This window comes from Polyodon spathula, chromosome 22 (assembly GCF_017654505.1).
Source record: "Polyodon spathula isolate WHYD16114869_AA chromosome 22, ASM1765450v1, whole genome shotgun sequence".
Taxonomy (NCBI): domain Eukaryota; kingdom Metazoa; phylum Chordata; class Actinopteri; order Acipenseriformes; family Polyodontidae; genus Polyodon; species Polyodon spathula.
This window is the reverse complement of record NC_054555.1, coordinates 9,179,431-9,199,674: the sequence shown is the minus strand read 5'-3', so window position 1 is coordinate 9,199,674 and position 20,244 is coordinate 9,179,431. Positions and strand designations below refer to the sequence as shown.

At 37.7% G+C, this 20,244-nt stretch overlaps 1 protein-coding gene across 1 annotated transcript in view; it reads right to left on the bottom strand.

The window, feature by feature from the left end:
- Positions 1–1,159: 1,159 nt before the first annotated feature.
- The window catches only part of LOC121297157 (alpha-1,3-mannosyl-glycoprotein 4-beta-N-acetylglucosaminyltransferase B), a 67,267-nt gene continuing 48,182 nt past the window's right edge, over positions 1,160–20,244 (bottom strand). The window contains exons 7-15 of the mRNA XM_041223240.1: positions 18,643–18,718; positions 17,697–17,811; positions 8,696–8,826; positions 7,791–7,898; positions 6,987–7,180; positions 6,345–6,423; positions 5,225–5,312; positions 4,344–4,456; positions 1,160–3,921 (exon numbers count right to left, since the gene is read on the bottom strand). Of these exons, the coding sequence (XP_041079174.1) occupies positions 3,898–3,921; positions 4,344–4,456; positions 5,225–5,312; positions 6,345–6,423; positions 6,987–7,180; positions 7,791–7,898; positions 8,696–8,826; positions 17,697–17,811; positions 18,643–18,718 (928 nt within the window). The 3' untranslated portion in view covers positions 1,160–3,897. The remainder of the gene's footprint in view (positions 3,922–4,343; positions 4,457–5,224; positions 5,313–6,344; positions 6,424–6,986; positions 7,181–7,790; positions 7,899–8,695; positions 8,827–17,696; positions 17,812–18,642; positions 18,719–20,244) is intronic.

Below are 20,244 nucleotides of genomic sequence, written 5' to 3'. Positions count from 1 at the left end.
TATGTATCTACTTATAAGAGAGTTGGCAAAGTTACTTAGTGCTGAAGAGATTTTTATATTGTTTCAACACTTGAGCTTTAAGAATAGTTTCTAATTTGGTAAGCAATTTATACATTTACTGCCAGCTTTAAATATGTTTTTTTTTTTTTTTTTTTTTTTTTTTTTTTAAGTCAGAGTGGTCTGGGGTTGTTTGTTAAAGATGATTATAAAGTCTCTTGACCACCCTTGACCACCGTAATTGCAAATAGCCACTGTTCATCTCATGGAGGGCTTCTGTCTTATAGGTAATATACTGTCCACCTCCATCTTTTAGTTCTTTTTTACATCACAGTGTATGTCTGTCGCAAGACCATTGGAGAGAGTTTAAAGCCACATTAAAACATCACATTAACTAATTCAGTACCAGCAAGTAGCAGCAAGTTTTCCTCTAAAGCCTTGTATTGGAGATATCTGCACTGAAGTTTAAAATACAAGCAAAGAACCAAAAGATACTAAATTAAAAAGGGAACAGGTTGTTGACATAATTGCTTGCTATAAGAAAAACAATATTTGTTTTGCAGGTTTAAGTTACTATACAGAATAAATGAGCCTATATATATATATATATTTTTTTTTTCGAAAATCATAAAATAGGTCAAAATAGTAAGATAGCATGGCTTATTATTCCATATCAGTTGGAACATGTTTGAAAAATAAACTATGCCTTGTTGATTCTTATTTTGTGTATAAATGTCAATACAAATATATAGAATGATAATTTAGTAGCTATTAAGAACAGAAACACTCCTCTCATCTCCTTTGCCTTTTAATCTTAATGAGAACCTAATGCACTGCACGGATGATTCAGATTAATGAAGATGGATCATCAATTCAGTGTTTTTAACAATCTGAAGATCCAGGTTTTATTTACTGAAGCAACAACTAATGGTCTCATTTACCTTTCTTTTAGCCCAATTGCAGTATTGAGATTTTCTCTGTTCCGGTTATTGTCTCTATGCATTTTATAATTATTCAATAAGTGGCAAATTGATACACAATTTGATCTTAAGCTGTTTCCCACCATCATGCTGTATCATAATAGACATTTATAGTAGAGAAAAAACAATGACAGAACAGTTGTTCTTCTTGTGTTACACAAAAACAGTCATATTTTTTTATCGGTGATTTCAGTTATTTTATTACAATACACAAGTAGAAGATAACATGAAAGATAGTTTTATCTAAATGATACAAAATACAACACACAATATAATAGCAATGCATTCCAGTGCATCTCAGATAATGAGATTGTGGGATTTCGATAAAGGAAACCCCATATTTCCAGAGGCTGTTCCCAATTCCAGTTGATCTGGCCTTGCTGGGGTAAGCTCCAGCTGTTTGCAGTCTTGTGCCTGATCATCAAAACACACGTGATTTTCCAATAGAACACAATGGCAGATATTACTTTGTTTTTGTTTATTCTGTCTTGCATAGTTAATTTGATTCACCATGTGTGCTGGTCCACACTTTATAGTAACACTACAGATTCATGTGAGGAGTTTCAGTGGTATACACCATAAAGGTAATACCTAAATACAGTATTCTGGGTTTTTTTTGTGACTATTTTAGTTTGACTTTAAAAGGTGACAAGTTTAGAATGGATCTCAATGAGGAACACAGGAACAGCAAACTATTGTAATTCAATTAATGTCACACATATATAGCTGTTTGTATAAATGAATGCAGGTACTGTACGCACTGAAACAGGAACTTGAAAGTGAAGTCTTTTGGGTAAATTAAAATGATCTTAGTGAGTGTGCTTACAAGCCATTAGCAAAGATCAGTCAACTTTTGCTGGCAAATTTTCAAATAAAATATTCAGAAAATGTTCTACTAGCTTAAATCAAGGTTATCACACATGGTTTTGGCTTCATATGTTGCCTTATGTTTTATGGGTCACACATTACAATCTCTCTCTTACCTCTGCTGATAGGAATCTTCACAGGTACAGTGCAGCTAGAAAATGCTTCCCTACTGCTGCACACCAACACAAGAATATGGAATATGTACATGCTGTAGGAAATAATTAAAAGGTGGAACCAATCTGAATGGCAATTAATAGTGAGCATGTACCTGAGTTATAAACACAGTCAGGAAGATCATCTCTTTAGTGAAATGAATGGAAACTGCTATAAACACTTGGAGAACAAATACATATTATGCAAAAAGAATAATAGACACCTCATATTAGATCACTTAAATCTGCATGCTTTTGCTAATATTGCAGAATTGTCAAGCTATGCCCGAGATACAAATTGAGACCCCAGAATGCAGATACAAGAAGCAGGGACTGCAGTTGGAAGCCAAATGGAAAGAAGGAACTTCACAGCAGTGTTCAAAATACTTTGTATACAATTAGGAATAATGGAGTCCCAGCACCTTCCAAGATACTTCAATAGCTGCAACCCCATTAGCACTTCTTATAACTGAATAGAGCAATAACGTTTTGACGATTTGGACAATGTGCTGAGTTCTCTGTACTCTATGTATGGGAGTGTGAGTGAGTTTATACAGTTTCAATTGAGTTTCTTCTAATATCCCAGAAGCAGCACTGAGTTCTCTGACAGGATTTGCTAGAATAGAACACTGAGTTCTCTATAAACTTTTGATTCTTTTATACAGTTTTACATTCATAGGAGACTGATTGTACTGTTTTAATAAGTTTTTAAGCGATATGATGACGACCTGTGTAACCTATAAATGTCACAATAGTATAAACACAATAAGAAAACCCCACAGGGTTTACTCCGAGAAGAGCAGCAATATAAATGAAACTAGTGGATGGATTTCATAGCTGTTGCAGGTGGATCAGAAATAAAGCTGTTATACCACACATTCAAAAATGACCAATAGTTTATGCCCTCTGTTAAAAGTTAAATGGCAGTGTTGTGTGAGTGAAGGGCATTCATTTCCACATGCTATAATTTACAGTTCAGCAAACCTCAGCTAGCAGTAGGATTTCTTATGTATCATGAAATATTAATTTATAGTATGTTTTCCTAACCTTATTTCGATCTGACAGTTATAGAATAGAGCATTTTGAATTTGTTCCTACCATGTTTATCCTTGTTTTTTTTTTTTTTTTTTTAATTATTATTATTATTTTAAATGTAGGGCTGGTTTTCAACACTTAGTTACTACATTTACACGGCAGTAACAGAAATGTATATTTATTCACTTAAGTACAACAAACCAGATCCATAAAAAGAATGTGCCTTTATGTAACTATTATATATAGACCTTATATAATACAATAATTACAATAATAATAATAATAATAATAATAATAATAATAATAATAATGTCACCATGTCACAATCTAATGCTACCTCTTATCTGGCTGTGAGAGAGTTGATGTGAAATTGATTTTTTTTTATTGTGTATTTAAAATAATAATAATACAAAACTAATTTCTAATGAAAGGTGATGCATTCAATTTGTAAGTCAGTGGGTAACCTTTACATTATTACATTACTGTATTTTGAACCAAGTCTTCCATCCCGAAGTAGCATTCTCATTTTCTTTAAATGGTCTGGGCTATCCAGCTAGCCCACTGTTCTCACCAGTGTAATTACACGTTTCCTTTATTCTCAACATAAATTTATATACACATAATTACAGTTTATAAAATACAGCTATTTGAAATCGGTCCCACTTCTTCGTTATGTCTTTGTTTACAAGTCAGGCAGGTCCTCACTTATTACAGTTAAGACACCCCTGCTCTACCAACTTTTGGCCAGCAGGTGGCAGACTCAGCTCATGCTAGATACAAAGCACTGTAGAAGTAATGTTGTGTCTGCAAAGGCTTCCGTCGACCATGGAACGGTCAGAGATTTCCAGAGATGTTGCAGCTGGAGGTCACTCTGCCTTCTTAATGAATATCTGAAATTAAAAGCAACATTAAAATCACTTTCTGTAGGCCAAGCACTGACATACAGTATAAACTGTTAAGATTAAGAGGTTGCAAACAATCTAGGAGATAGCAATCAAAATATTATTGTACAGTCATTTATTCTCATTTTCTGTGTTTATTTTTAGAAACTTTCAGTTTTTTGTAGAAGTCCGTGTTTATTACTTATGTAAACATAGGAGCTTTAGCTTATATGAACACCAGTACAGTAGTTTTAACACATTAAGATAAAATTATTCAGCAAATGCAAATTGTCTGAGAAGAATAAAGCAAATCACAATGGTACATAACCAGCACAAAACCTACTAAAAGGAGCAGAAAAAACGATTGTTTAGTTGAGTCGTCAATTGCTTTTGAATATCAACCGTCTACTCTCAGTTACAGACTTACGTACCTCACTGAGGGTAACCCAGACGGGCGAGTCCGTCAGGACAGACAGACGGATGGCCTCCAAAGGTCCAAAGGTGGCATCAACCTCACCCTCCGCAATGCCATTCAAGAAAGTGCCTGAAACACAGGTCCACTGAATATTAGCCAACAGTCCAGCCTGCCCATGACTGTGTGACAAAGTAAAACATTTACAACAAAAAATGAATTTATATTTCGATGATCCACTATTGTTCCAACCATTGGAAATAAATCACAATCTTCAAATTAGATTAAAAAAAATAGCAAAAGGTACAGAGATCGATTTCTTGATGTTGGAGCGTGGGGAGTTTCTAGATATATAGGACAGTGAAGCAAGGAGAGCTCTACTCTAGAAACTCCCAACGCTCCAACATCAAGAATTGTATATATCCTACAAAAAATGATAACTATATATTTTGTAATGTTAAAAAATAAATAGAACATTTAAATTATGTAGAAGCACTTTCATTTAAATGGTTACATTTAAAATTGTAATATGGTAGAAAAGTATATAAATATGCTAGTAGACTAGCAGGCAAGCGTTTCGCGTTTGGTACAAAGGTAGCAGAGCGAAGGCAGCAGCAAGGATCCTGCTTCCCTCAGTGCATTGAGTGATGCAAAGTTATTTTTTGAAGAAAAATATGGCTCCTTCATAGCAGGTCTGAAATATGCACAATTGAGAAGGCCACAGCTATTTTAATTCAATTAAAAAATATTTTAAAAAAAATAATTAATGGATTAATCTCCCTGGTGGGTCTCATATAAATAATTCCATGTGACAAGTAATAAGCCATTCACAATTACGTTTTCACAATAGTGTATTAGGGTAGTAGAAACTGACGCAACTCTCCCACCAGACAGACCTACCAATTCGGATGAACCCATCTTCTGTACGCTGGTACTTGGGGGCTTTCTCTCTCCCCTCCTTCAAGGTTTCCTTATCAGACTGGATATTCTGGAGGAGATCAGCAAGAGGATGAGAAACATTTGTGGCCAAACATATACAGAAAAAAACCCAATAACAAACAAACAGATTTATTTCGACAATACAAGGCAGCGCTAAGATCATTTGGACTACATTTCCTCTGGTGTAAACTGTAGACCTGCAGACTCACAATTAGGGATATTGCCTCTATCTTAACTGCCAGAGCTCTTCCAGTCAGGGCTTAAGGCAGGGGTTGACAATTAAATTTCATGGTAGGCCAAATGACCTGCGGGCAGCCGCGGAGCAGGCCACTTAGTGTAGTTGTGTGTCCTTGTAAACTCCAAACACATATCAGTAAAATGAATATAGCATCTGTGTTGCACCTATTAAGAGACAAATTAGTTTACTTTCACATTCTGATATATTGGAAGTGAAACGTAACTCAAAATGTCAGCTTCTCAGCCAGTGCCCCCCATTTTTGTCAAGTGGTTTTGAGTGATATATTGTGCGATTCGGTATTTTAATAAAATAATGAGGGGCTCGTACAATTTTGGAGGACTCCCTATTATTCTGCGTTCCTGTTTATGAGGATTCCAATACCATAGCAAGGCATAAATGTAATACAATAGGTTGTTGTATGCAAAACTTGATATACAAATGTATTGTTTATCCCACAATCAGCAAACACTTTGGAATCAATATTGCAAAAACACTTAATTTTCTTCTTAGTGGCAAGAAATATATTGTAGCGGCCAGCTATGTGCGGGGGTTCTGGCGGTCAATGAAGAGCCAGAGAACACGGTGCAGCAAAGCAGTAAAACTGCTTTTTTTATTTTTATGAAATTGTTTTCGTGCTTTTTTATTCAAAGGGCCTCTCGCGCACCAGACTTTAAGCTGAGCACTGGCTTAAAGGTTTGCTGAGGAGCTTGTGGATGGGAGTAGGCCGAGTTGTTGCCTCCTAGGATGGATTAAAATCTGTGACCTCTAGAGATATTTTACTCCGGCACTGGGTGACCAGGTGGGAAAGAGAGGGTTTGCTTGACAGGTTTATTGGCAACTCACATCAAAAGGAAGGACCTCGACTGTAGTGTTGAAGAGTTTGTCCCCGGGGTGCTCAATGTTTCCACTGCGGAAGAAGTACCTGCAGGAAGAGATGAGAAACAAGAACAAGAGTCAGGAGAGATTGAGAGAGAGAGAGAGAGATTGAGAGAGAGCGAGAGAGCGAGAGAGCGAGAGAGCGAGAGAGAGACATTCCACCTCAGTGTGTACTAGTGTTAGATTGGAAACTTTTTAGGTTTGTTTTCAGAAACACGAGACCTATTCTGGTCTGTACTGCCCTGATGTTCTAAAAAAGTACAGACAGTGTTTCACATCTGCTATCATTCATAAGTGTTATTCACTTAAAGTAGCACTTACTTTAAATCTACTTTACAACAATAGTTCAGTTCACTCAATGCAGCATCTTTGATAACGATTATTTTATCATCCAACAACAGCTATCTTAAAGCCACAGGGCCACATTTTGAAGCAATAAAAAAATATTATATATTTTTTTTTTTTATATACATTAAAATTCTTTCTTTCCTGGGAATATTATGATTTTAGTCATAATATTCATCGCTAATCATTCCTCTTGCTGTCTAGAGATAGCACACTAGGAAGACAGTGTCTGGAAACAAGACAAAGGTTTCCTGGGATACAAACTTCTCTATGCGGACAGGCTGGAAGAAGCGGATGCGGATGAAGTCGCCTGCCACGGGAGTGAAGGCCCAGAAGAAGTCCTCCCCCAGGTAAGCCTTCTCCAGGGTGAAGTGCTGGTAGGTCTTAAGGCTGGTGGTCACCTCAGCTGCAGGGTTGGCGTGGCCCTTGTGGAGAGTCTGCTTCCCAAAGTCCTTGTCCTAGAAAGGGTAGGAAACCACAGATGCAGGATGAACATCACACCAGACTCTGGTGGGGCCTAGTAAAGTACCCTGTCACTTCACATGCCTTGGTTTATTCAGCTCTTGCACTCCAGTAACAAAAACAAAATGACCAAGCTTATCTAAACAGTTACATTTGTAAAAGTAATACAACACAAATTGGGTGGACTTTAGGGTTCTTAAATGTAACCACCTAAGTTCTTGTGAGTTCTGCAACACTGACAATTTCATCTTACTTTCTTAGGAAGAATGCACATTGTACAAAGCTTTCATAACTCATGTCCAGAGGGGGTTATTAATTACAATTTTATTTTAAAATCATCCCTTGTTTGGTTAAAATTCACATATTGAAGATCTGTAGCAACAATAGTGTGATTTTGCTGAGGACTTCTGCAGGTACTTTAACACAGATCAATGCATAACTTCAACACATTAAGGCATTTATGTAGAGGAGCATTGAATCAAGCAACCTCATTTTTTCTGAATGCATACAGGATATAGACAAGCTAAATCTGATGGTCTTTTTCTGTATCTGTACATTTCCTATAGCGGTTTCTAACACAACCTTTCCCCCAAAACAAATACCAACCTTCAGCTTCTGGATCTTGCCGGCGAGGGAGGAGTGTGTCCCCACATGCTGGAACAGGGACGGCTTGAACCGGATCCGAAGGTTTGCCTTCTGCCTGTCGCAGTGTTTCTGAGAACAACAAATGGGATTCCAAAATGATGGAAAAACTAATCCCTGCACTGGACTTTTAATACCCCAAAATATGAAAGAGACAATATCAAAAAAACGACCTGATGGTGGGTGTTTACGTAGTTTTGCAATGTGAAATAAAAAAGCAGCTGTTGATTTAATCCCATTGAAACACACAGCGTGCCAAGTTCATTATTATAACTCTTCAAAATAATACAAAATTGGACTAATCTTGACCTCTTGTCATTTGGGGTAAAACACAGCATTTTCTGGTGGCGCAGCTGGACTTTCTTCCAATTTCCTAACATTTCCTAAAATCAAGACAGTTTTGATTGATGAGTGGTCAAGAAAAAATAAAATCTTTGCATAATGCCCTATGAAACAGATGTGGTTTGAACGCTGAATGAGGAAGCTTCAGCAGCAATCTCCTTTTCAAATCTCACAGGAAATCAACGGCTGGGGCAACAGCAGAGGATTGAGTGAGCTGTGTAAACTATTTGATTTCCTGCCATGAAATGTGTTTAATTATTAAATAGCATTCATACCCAAGATACATGAGAGCCCTGTACCGTAGTGATCTAATTTGGGCTTTGAGTACAATACAGGTTATATTTAAATACTATTCATGCAGTTTCCTTTAAACTTGCAAACTGTATTTCCATCATTCTTGTGTGGCATTCAGAGATTAATAAGGGCAATACATCATCCAGGCTGAGGGCTCACATGCCATATATATCTAGGTAGGCTCCCAGTAGTTCAGTAGAAGCGCACCGTCTAGTCTGAATCCAGATACTCACTGCATCCTTCTCTGGGTTGCACACTTTGACCCACAGGATGTGGTCCAGCAGCCAGTCAATGGGTTTGTCCTTGTAGAACATCAGCATGAACTCCACTATGAGAGACAAGTCGAGGGACTTGAACATTTTCCCTGAAGAACAACAACAAGATGGCAACTTGGTTACACTGCAAAACCATCACAGCACATCTGCAGTTTGAAATGAACAATGTGATACATAGGGAGGGAACCATTCCTATAGATTTGTAGTATGGTCCATATATGTATGCATGCTTATTAAGAAAAAAAGAAAGATCATACGAACAATTGAAAAATAATTATGCTTAATTAAAAACACTAATTTACATATCACAGAACTAGCACAACAAAGATTAAACAGGCGACTCCAAGTCCATTACTGGGTGCTAAACGGACCTGTAATTATGTAAAGCTCTTTGTGAACTATGTAATTCAAGGTCATTCTCAAATACTCACAGTAACAGTCCCCTTACGCTGATAGTGGAGCCAGAAAAGTCATCTAGTTTATAAATGCTCACTAACAGCTGCAGATGTAGTCTTAATCCACATTGATAAATAATTGGAATTAAACCCTGCTCCTGCCACCGATTCATTACATTGTTTACCTCCAGTAGCATGAAATACCTCGCTGCTGCTCAGCATTACTGTGTCTCCAGCTGTCTTAATTGAAGAGGCTGGAGCCTAGATTGTAGTACTCTATTCTCTGCATTTAATGTGCTGGTTTGGAGATCGTGGCCCACAGCTCTTTGCATTCAATTTGCTGTCTCTCGATCCCTGCTTATTGAATCTGCTGTCATGGAACTGGCTGGCTCTGACAAGGAAGTCTTCATACTGTAACATTCCAGTGACTTTCAGTTACAAATGCCCTGTCAGTGGAAACCATTAATCTCCTTCTCTGCTGCCTTGCCCCGGTATAAATCAGCTTCCAATACAATTTAACAACAAGACTACCAGCAAAGGGCTTTTGAGGATAGCCTTTTTATAACTTAAGGCTCCGGCATTGTGCAATGGCTTATCTGTTATTGTTCGATTAGGTCCTTGCATCCAAATGAGACTGTTCGCCTCACTGAGCAAAACACCTTTCAGGTCTGTAGCCCATGATTTACATTTAAACACAGATACACATGGAATGGCTAAGAGAACAAAGTTCACACGACTGGTTAATGTGCTATGCGAATGGCATTCCTGGCAATCTAAAAAAGCTACAACTCCATTTTTCAATTGTTTGTCACAAATGGGCAAGACAGCAATTGCAACAGACTGTGATAGATGTAGGTGCCTATTGACAGTGTTATGGCAGGTCTACTCCTGTATGATCTGGCTTTGTGCCCAGAGCAGATTACTCAGTTTGACCCACAGCCCTTTGTGAGATAGCAGACTCTGGCTTTACACCCTTGACTGGCATCAAACTGCATTTAAAATGTCCTTTTTAACATCCAGGCAATTTGTGCCGACTATAATGGAAAGGCAGCCAGCTATGGCTTGATTGTTTCTCATATGCAGCACTTATCCCTGCAGGGAGTTTTCCAAGGGTTCACAGTCATTAGGGAAAGATGCACTGTGAAGCTGAGCCTGGCCGCCAATAATAAACTGGGGCTTTTAGATATTCAATTACACGTAAAACTGTTGATCAAAGCCAATGTGTTCATACAAGTACCCAACATTAAAATATTTATAATATTCATACTGTCGATTAATAGATGGATTTACGAATCGGTGCCTCATATGTACCGCTCTACAAGGGCTAGCAGAGATATTTTCCCTATGGAATGTGCTATAGTAAAAACAGAACATGAATGTATACACATAGTACAGGCACAGGTAAGCACTGTAAAACCCTAAATTGTGTCACAGGATTTTCCCCTAAAAGGATTTTCCCCTCATTTTATATATATATATATATATATATATATATATCTCTATAGATATATATATATATATATTTAGATATAATATATATATATATATATACGAGTGGTCTGCAACTTCTGGTCCACCGAGACACATGTGGCACATGTATACGGTCAGAGAGTGAGGCCAGTCTCAACTCTTCAGTCAGTTTCTACACTGCTAATTGGACTGGGGTATATATCATACCATCAATTCAAAGCAATTCCTGCACAGGAGATTTTGAGGAGTGCCACTTAAACTGAATGCCGTCAAATTATGGAGTTGAGAATCTCCTTCACATCAGAGCAGTCCCTAGGCAGTGTAATTCATGGCTGGAAGATCACAGTCACTAGTCTAGAATTACGACATGTTCTTAAAATCACAGGACGAGTTCATCCCAGCTGAGCACAAAGCATCATCTTTTGAGGTGCACTACAGAAAGTGACTTGATTTTCAGTGCTTTACTAATGTTTGATGTACTGTATATGGGTCATATATTTGACATAATATATATGGCTTTACACTACGATGAACCTGTCATTTAAAATACACTGCTCTCAACAATTAAGGTGCCTTTGTAAATCCCAAAATAATACCCCTCGAATCTCATTATGAATGTTGGACATAATTTCAATATATGATTTATGATTGCATGGATACTGGTTTTCAACAACTGTCTTTGCAAAGTTTGAAGTTGGAAGAGCGGTTAGCCAAAGCTCATCTGTATAGGTGCAGTTGGTCAAAATGAGCTACATTCTGTTATCTCCAATAAATTGTACTTAGAATGTAGCGTTTCATCTGTTTTCAAGATAGGAGGGACATTTGTGGAACTACAACTAAAGCCTGTGCTCACGTCACAATGTATTTGCAGGTGCATTATTGTGCTCTGCCTCCTACCTCTCACAAGTCTTTTTGTTTGAGCAGTTTCTAAATTTCAACAGGCTGTTTGTCTTTTCTATGTCAGCATATTAATCCCTATTCCCCCCCCCCCCCCCCCCAACACCCAAAAAAAGAAAAAAATCATGTTTAAAATAAGAAAATGTAAACCAGTCTCCAAGATGCAATTTCCAAAGTGCAAATGAACCAATTTCACGGCACCTGCCCTCAAAAGCCTCCGAGATCCTTGATGGAGCCGGACCTCCATCTCCACAGGTGTCTGCAATCCTATTACACAGGCCATTCACCATTCCTATCCACTCAGATGGAAAGTGGGGCTCTCTCTAGCAAGAGGCAGGAACCCTACACTGACCAGCTGAGGACGACAGTTTACTGGTCAGCCCTGGCAGCATTTCTTCACGCTTTTTTAAAATCATAATTTGAATTGCTGATCAAAGGGGTTTTTAATTAAAACCAAACACTGTATGGAAATTGGTCATTTTGCAGTAAAAGATGTAGTCCTTCATTTCTCTCTTTCGGTTTCTGAACCGTATTAAGTACCTCCTAAATCTGTCCACTCAGTGTTATACAACCAAGAGAGAGAGAGAGAAAAAAAAATGGTAGAACTTTCGATTACAAGGCATGAATAGCCACGAAATGAGATTGTGAATGGTCACCAACAGTTAAAGAATAGCAGAAATCTGAAGCAATAGCACTGTAATCTACAATGCTACTAACAATCTTTATACAAGCATTTGACAAGGATAAGACAAGGGATTTATTTTTTTTTTTTTTTTTTAAACACTAGCTTTTTGTCATGGTAGTGTTTACACATGTTCATTGGTTCTGTAAACCATCTAGGTTAAAAAGAAAGCAATCTATGTGCTGAGGATCTCATTGTGAGAGAGAGAGAGGAGAGAGAGAGAGCATCATCAGTGCTGATGTATTGATTAAGGAAACATCAACACATTAACATTCTTTTAAAAAGACAGGAGGGGGAACGGAGGGCGTACGAATGGCAGATTTTTGACTCGGTATCCCTGGATGTCATTTTCAATTTCCGGAAGGTAAATATTTGGCAGACTGTACATTTTCCTGTATTTATATCCTGGTCTGGATAGAACTTTTATTTTTTGGTCTCTTTCTTTCCTGTCTAACACATTCTTTGGCATGCAATCACTCTCCAGTCCCCTAGATCAATTACCATCATGTCTCTTTAAAGTACACGGCGTAAGATGAGTTTTCAAGGGACACACTTTGAAAACAGCTTTATTTTTATGGCTTCATTCCTCCAGAGTGACGGAATGAAAACATTTACAAAATCACAGTCCAAGAGGGCAGCCTGCACCTTACATCCCACCAGACGCAGTCTAATGAAAACAGATGCAATTACACACCCACTAAATTGATGGATACCAGAGAGCTACTCTTTATTCATTCTTCTCTACCTCCAGCTATGGGAGATGTGACGGTAGGTGGTTGCAATGAGTAAGGCTGTATTTTTTTTTCACAGTTATTTTACAGGTTTCACGATTTGTACTATGTAGTTGTTCAGGAAAATGTTCTCAAAAGTGTAAATATACATATTTTTATCAGTTAAAAATAAACACAGCAAATATTTTCCTTATTGAAGCACTACCTGTTACACTGCATTTAGGAACCTGGCAGCCGCTTTTGTTTGCTTCCGGTAAATGATTGAACACACACGCTGCACAATTTCTTTAAAATGTCCTCAACGACAGAGAAGCTAACTGCAGCAAAGGTCAGAAATATTTCTGCTAAAGACCGCTCTGTCCAGTACAAGGGATGTTTATGTTTTAGTTTTGTTTGATAATTCACTGATGGTGAAAATGTGTCTTTAAAATGTGGACAACAATTTAGCATTTACTGTTTTTCAAGTAAGCATTTAAATATTTATGAACATTTCTTGTGTAATAATTCTAGAGAACTTATAATTTTGAATGTGGCAACGCTATTTTTTTCTGCTTTAATATATATATTATATTTAAATCGTGAAATACCTTGAAATACCTATTTTTAGAATGTGAAATGCAGTGAAATACGCAATTTTCTTACCACAGAAAAAATACTATCAATCTAGCGATGAGGCTTGTTTAACTACTGCTGACACCTGGTGGCAAGATGAGGAAACAACATAGCTCAGTAATCAATCCTTTCGGAAGGTAGTTAAGAAGCTTACCTGGAGTAGGCAGTTTGTGCCAATCCTCCATCAATTACAACTGTGGCCTTTAGTATGAAGTAAAACCCACTACTGGATTGCAATCATTGATCTTCACTGCCACTGATGAGTCCATTCATACCAGAAAGATGAATTGGGACTAACAAGCTGGTTCTCCATTCCATTCACTCGCCACTCTGTCCCGAATCCGCCTCATCTTTCAGTGGGATCCCTAGTCCTAGTTTCTGTCATTTTAAAACACTCACTGGCATAGATTCTATAACTTGATTATAAAATCATTTGGGCTGGCTTTTGTTTTTGTGCTGAAAACTAACAATGCATTTGAAATGTGCAGTTCCTCACATGTTGTTACCTCACAGACCTGTGTTGAAAATAATGTCATTCACAGCCCCTGCTGCTGCAGTAGTAGCAGTTGTGAAAGAATGTATGCAATCATCCAGGAATAATATGTTAGTGTAGAACTGACTGGAGGCATCACACATTCTAGGTCTCAACACACAGAAAAGGCTGCTGTACATAATCAATATCCCCTTCAGTCACTGCGTGCACAGTTGTATCATGTTAAAGTTTCCTGTCTATTTTATAATACATAGATTTTTCTTTTCAACGTTATAGCAAGCAACTTCTCAAACTCCTTAGAGTTGTTTTTAAAAATTTCCAAAAATGTAATTAATGTGTGTGTGTGTGTGTGTTTGGGAGGGGGGGGGGAGTGCATATTTAAATCAAGATGTTTTAGTGTGGGCTGAATGAGTTGAGGAGGAACCAGCATTTCACAATGACATATTGAAACTTCTCTCTGAAAAGCAAGCCACCTGGGGCTCAGCTGTAACAAAAAGACAGCAGTTCAGACATGAGGGGAGCGAATTACTGCTGCTTGAGGCTGCAGTCAGGAGAAGGGGTGCTTTTATACACAAAGGAAGACTATTTCTTTAAGATCACAGGAAGCTAGGTGCTGCAGCAAGATCATCCACGAGCCTTTCAACTGGGTTTCAAATTAAGAGGTCACAAGTAAATTGGTGTTTGTGGTCCTAGTTTAGCATAACAACTGTTCATTTACTTGAGATACAACTGTACCCTTCTATTCTTAACAGATCACAAGATCCTTTTGTCAGCGGCAAACTGCTGCAGGCTGGATATAGTTTGCTGTGGTCCTCAAACAAGCCACTGCAACAGAGTTGTGTTATATTCGTGTCTGCCATGTGAAAGTGCAGTTACAGAGCTTTTACAGTAAACAAATAAGAGTTGTTCTCAGTACAGAAATTAAGTAAAAAGCCCAGACAGGCTGTGCATTGACCTTTGCTTTTGATCAGCAGTTAAAAACAGTGCCTTAACCTTAGCCGAGTTATACTGTACGCACGGAACGACTACCCTTGTCATGTTACAGACCTAATGAGCAGTTTAGAATTTAATGTATAAGAACTGTATAAGAAAAATTCAAAAGAAAAATAAAAAATTAAAACAAGCAAACAAACGAGCAGGGCTGAGCGATTTTAGAGATGACCGCTCACACTGTGGTGATGTTTATCAGGCATGTCAGGTACAACTTCATACTGTCTGTTAATGTTCCCAATAATGAAATACTCCACACTCCCAAAACATTGATCTGCTGTGCCACACTTAAAATAAAGCACTCTCTCTACAAACTACAAATCAAGCCACTCGCAAATGGTCATAAATCTATTAATAATTACTATAACAACAATCTACAATCGTGTGTGCAAGTTCCCCACCCCAGTGAAAGGCTATTGATCTGACTCAAATCAATCAATCATTCTTAAGAGTTACCAGCTGTTATGGAAACAAACATCCATCCACAAAAGAAAACATATAATAACAGTATGCGGCACACTGTTCCTCTTTGTGCCCCGTTCCTCTCAACAACACCCTACGGTACTGTTTATGCCATCTATTGTGAAAAAGAAATAATCCATAAGAAAGGCTAGCTGTCTGTAGCAATCAGATCAAACTAGCTTCTTGAATAGAGAGGCAGAAGTATACCGTACCAGAGTCACCAATTAAAAAGGAGCACAGGGACCACTGATCCAAACAAGCCCAGAAATAAGAGATATTGTAGAGCACTCCCAGAATAAACACAAGCTGGTGGGCTCATTTCCCTGGTTGGCATTCTCTGCATGTGGAATTTGTTTCTTTTGAAATAATCCATAACAAGTAGCATGTGCTTGTGTATGAGCTTAAAATAAATCTGCGGGAGCAGTGCACCTTAATGGGTGCTAAAGCACAGCATTCTCAACACTGCTTCACCTTAAATGAGCAATTACACGGTTGTTTCACATTTCTCCGGTGCTCATTATATCCTATTATTTCACAGTGGAAAAAAGAAATGTGTTTTGGAAAGCAAGCCCTCTTCCTTGAGACAAACAGAGTATTATATCATACCCACAAAAACCTGGCTGGTCTCCAGTAACGGGAATGAAATTTCGATCGGCTTGATCTTTTTAATCTAGACACTCTTATCAAGCATTTTACCTGATTACTAACCTTATCGCTCTGTCTAATATTTTCATTTTTAATACATCTGTTCACATTCTCATTATATATATATATATATATATATATATATATATATATATATATATATATATATATATATATATATATATATACACACACACACACACACACACACACACACACACACACAGCCACACAAGGGTCCTTTTTCCATTGAACTGGTGCTACAAAGATGTGATTGTAGCAAAAGACAGATTTACAGCACTTTCAACACTGCTTCAACTTAAACAAGCAACCCAGGGCTCAACAGCATAACCCTTTGATGTCAGCCGGTGTGTTTTGCCTACCAGTACAGAAATATGGTAAGCATGGACCAATCGCTTGTGTCTCTTTCACTGCAATCCAACTCCTTGTTCCAGCCAGGTGCCTAATGAAGTAATGATTTACTTGAAAGCAAATATAGGATCGAATCAAGCAATTCCACGCCTGTGGTTTGAGGATCCCCGACCAAAAAGACCTGTAAGCGAGTACCACTACCTTAGAGGGTGAGGAAGCAGTTCTGCCTTTATGCACTTTCTCGAGTTTAAAGAAAAAAAAAAAAAATTATATTAGAGAGACTGGCTATTCAAATCTGATTGGATACCGCTTGTGAGTGCATCCAATCACAATAAGGAGCTCCCAGATACACAGCAGCATCAGCCACTTGCGCCCACCGACAGCCAATCAAATAATCTCATATTAAGACATCGGCAGCAGCAATGAATTACTCTGTGACAAGGTTTGAAAATAAAATAAAACAACAAGTCAATATAGTTTATTCATTATTTGTAGACTCTGTGGAGACCCAAAATTCCACTGTGACACAAAGGACCTGCCCATTGCTTAATTGCGCCTAAAAATAAATGTACTGCCGTTATGACTTAAGATGGAAAAGAAATCTAGTGTATCAACCGACTGTGCTATCCTGAAATTGAGATGAATTCTGTTTTTATTAGTAAGCTGTATTTTTCCTGGTCTGTTACTAACTGACAAACTACCCTTCCATCACAAGAGATGAAAAGGCAGTAAGTTGCATGTAAAGAGCAAATCTATGTTGCAAAAACCACGAGTTCAATGGAGAGGAGCCCTCGTGTGGCAGTGTTTAAAAAACAAGAGAAGGTGAACAGATGGATTGAAAATGAAATGCAAATGAAAAACAAAGAAATGCTACTTAATGACAGCGTCCAATTGGTAGCCAGACACAGTATAGAATTAGAAGTGTTGGATTCTTAAACACCCACCCTATCCATCTATTGAGCAAGCCCACAGTGTCTACATAAGAACACGTACATTTAAGCGCACTACCGCCAGAAATGAATAGTACAAAAATACATGCAGCCAAGGATTAGTGTCACTAACTCCCTTTGTTGGTATTTAATCTTATCGAATGCAGAAGAGTGGAGACAAATCGAGCACTTCAAGTCAACATAATCGATCCTGAATAAGCAAGGGCTCAATGAAAGGAGCCCAGCTGACCACCACCCCACCCTGGGCCTAAATCCCTCACCTATGAAGCCGAGCTGGGAGAACTCCAGGATCATCCACTCCTCGGAGGGCTGCTGCAGCGCAAAGTTTTTCATGGTGGTGAAGTAGTTGGGCCGAGCCACAATGTCATCTTCCAGCTGCAGGGAGAGGACAGCATGAAGTACATTTTTCAACTACATATTACTGTTATAATAATAATTATTATAATATTAATATTAATAATATTAATACTAATAATAATAATAATAAAATCTGAATTCCACAGTGACAGTGCAAGGCTCTCACTATAGAATGTGGTTATAATATACTAATTCATTTATTTGGTTCTTGCAGTTCTTGATCAACCAGCATAAAAATCGGTAGTCCACAAGTACAACACATTTCTCAGTGCTGTCCAGCTGGACTTCTGGAACTTCGTTATGTAGTATCAGTCTTGCAGCAAGCTGCTTTTAAGAATTGTATTCGTCTTTAACAAATCTGCGGAAAACAAATGGTTTTCAGACTTTAAAACAAATCTTGCTCAATGAATTTGCTCATGCCTGGTGTTGCTGGTAGACGGCAGGACTATTACAGCTACGCTAATTTAATAGATATTTCATTACAAACATGACTTTTAGGTGGTACTTAAGTTAGTGTACAATGAATTGCATCTTATTGTTAAGAGGGACAGAACAATGTAGGCTAAAGCAATCAGGTATCTGATGACCAATAACGAAGATAACAAAAGTAAGTGTAAGGCTTTGCTATTTATTTATATTTTTATTGCAAAGGACAACATTAAGACGAAGCACTTTTTACAGAATGAAATGGCAATAATAATTCCTCTAGTGCGTGGAATGTGCATAATATAAAAAAATGACTGAGACAAGAGAGACGACTTTCTAAGCTGCATGGCAACCCGGCCAATGTCTGTACAGGAAGCAAATAAGGAAAGATAAGCTAACTACAATGAGGCACGTCAGACTCACCTGCACATAGTATGTCCCCTTGGACTGGGCATACATCATTAGAAAACAGTAGTCAAGATTCTGTTTCGTCCTCCACCTGCAGAACAAGACATTCAAGAATTGAAAACACATACAAAAGCTTCACACTTGAAGACAGAGCAGATTCACGGCTCACTTCCTAGATGTTAGTCTTCTTCACCCATCATATTCTCTGGTGCAACCAGCACTGCAGGCATACTTAAACTTTTTGTTGAACAAAAACATCCTAACAAGTGAAAAGCTGGAAGTTTTTGAGTTTAAAACATAAATAACAATGATGATTCTAAACTAACTAAAACACTGATTACCTGCATCTTATTGGCATATTGATTGAATTTAAATGTAAGGGCCTTACCCATAGAGTGTATAGACACACACATACACACACACACAAAATAAGCTGTAGATAAACTGAAACACATTTAAAAGTCTATTAACATTATTTTATTGTTTCCACATTGTGTGTAATTGTATAATATATTGGTATGAGTGATAACACTGTATTGAGCTTATTTGTAAAAAAAAAAAAAAAAAAACAAAACAAAAAAAGACATGTGTGTTAATGTTCTGTTCCCTTGGCTGCACAAATACAGTTTGGCTTTAAACTTTCATTTTGGTATTACTGAAAACAGACTGGATGTCAGAAACAGCTGAAAGAGTTAATAAAAAGCAAAACTGATCATATAACCGACTTTCATCCCTACTTCTATTCACACAGAAACATGGAGCAATATGACATTTACAAAGTCAAATTGAAGATAGCTGAAAAAACATTTTATAAAACATCAAAACAATTGTAAAAACAGCTTGCATAGTTTTAAGGGAGACTCCTTTGTCTTTCACGGCACCAAGAGCAAAGAGCAGCAAGATAAGGCTTTATGAATGATTTCCTTTGTTTTACCAGGATGTCCATGATCACAATGGTATAAAAAAACAAAAAGTGAAAGATTTTCCTGACTATGGTCATCCATAGCAGTCAAAAGAAGGTTAAGCTTTCAAGGGACAGTGGTTAAAAACCCGGCGCTAACAGAGGGAGACCCAACAAAGATATCTTAATTACACACATATTCCCTGCTCTAATGAATTTGAACTGAATGGCCAAAAGTTCTGAGCATACCTTGGTTAAAATTGTACAGACTGTAGTGAGTCATTCACCATTAAAAAGGAAAACCAATGCACCACTTTACTTACCGTACCACCAAGCCAGTGCTAAGTTTGGTCTCAGTTGCTAGACAGCATTAATCAGCTTAATGTATTTTGCTTCCAACGCTTGACCACTCTTTTGATTTATATCGTTTGATGAGTTTATGCACTCAGTTTTTTATGTCTTTTCTCGAAGCGTCTGACCTTTCAGGCTTAATTAAAAGTATACTTTGTTTGCATTCTTAGTACGAGGCACTTGCTAAAAGTCACCTTTTCCCACTATGAATAGCATATGAAGGACACAACGTTTGACACAAGAAACCCAACAATGACAAAATTCCAATATCCATAAATTTTTTCTGGTCTTTGTAAACCTCCTGTGGTTTACCCAGGAACATGCAACAGTTCAGATGGATGTTGTGAATGTTGTGTTTGCTGCAT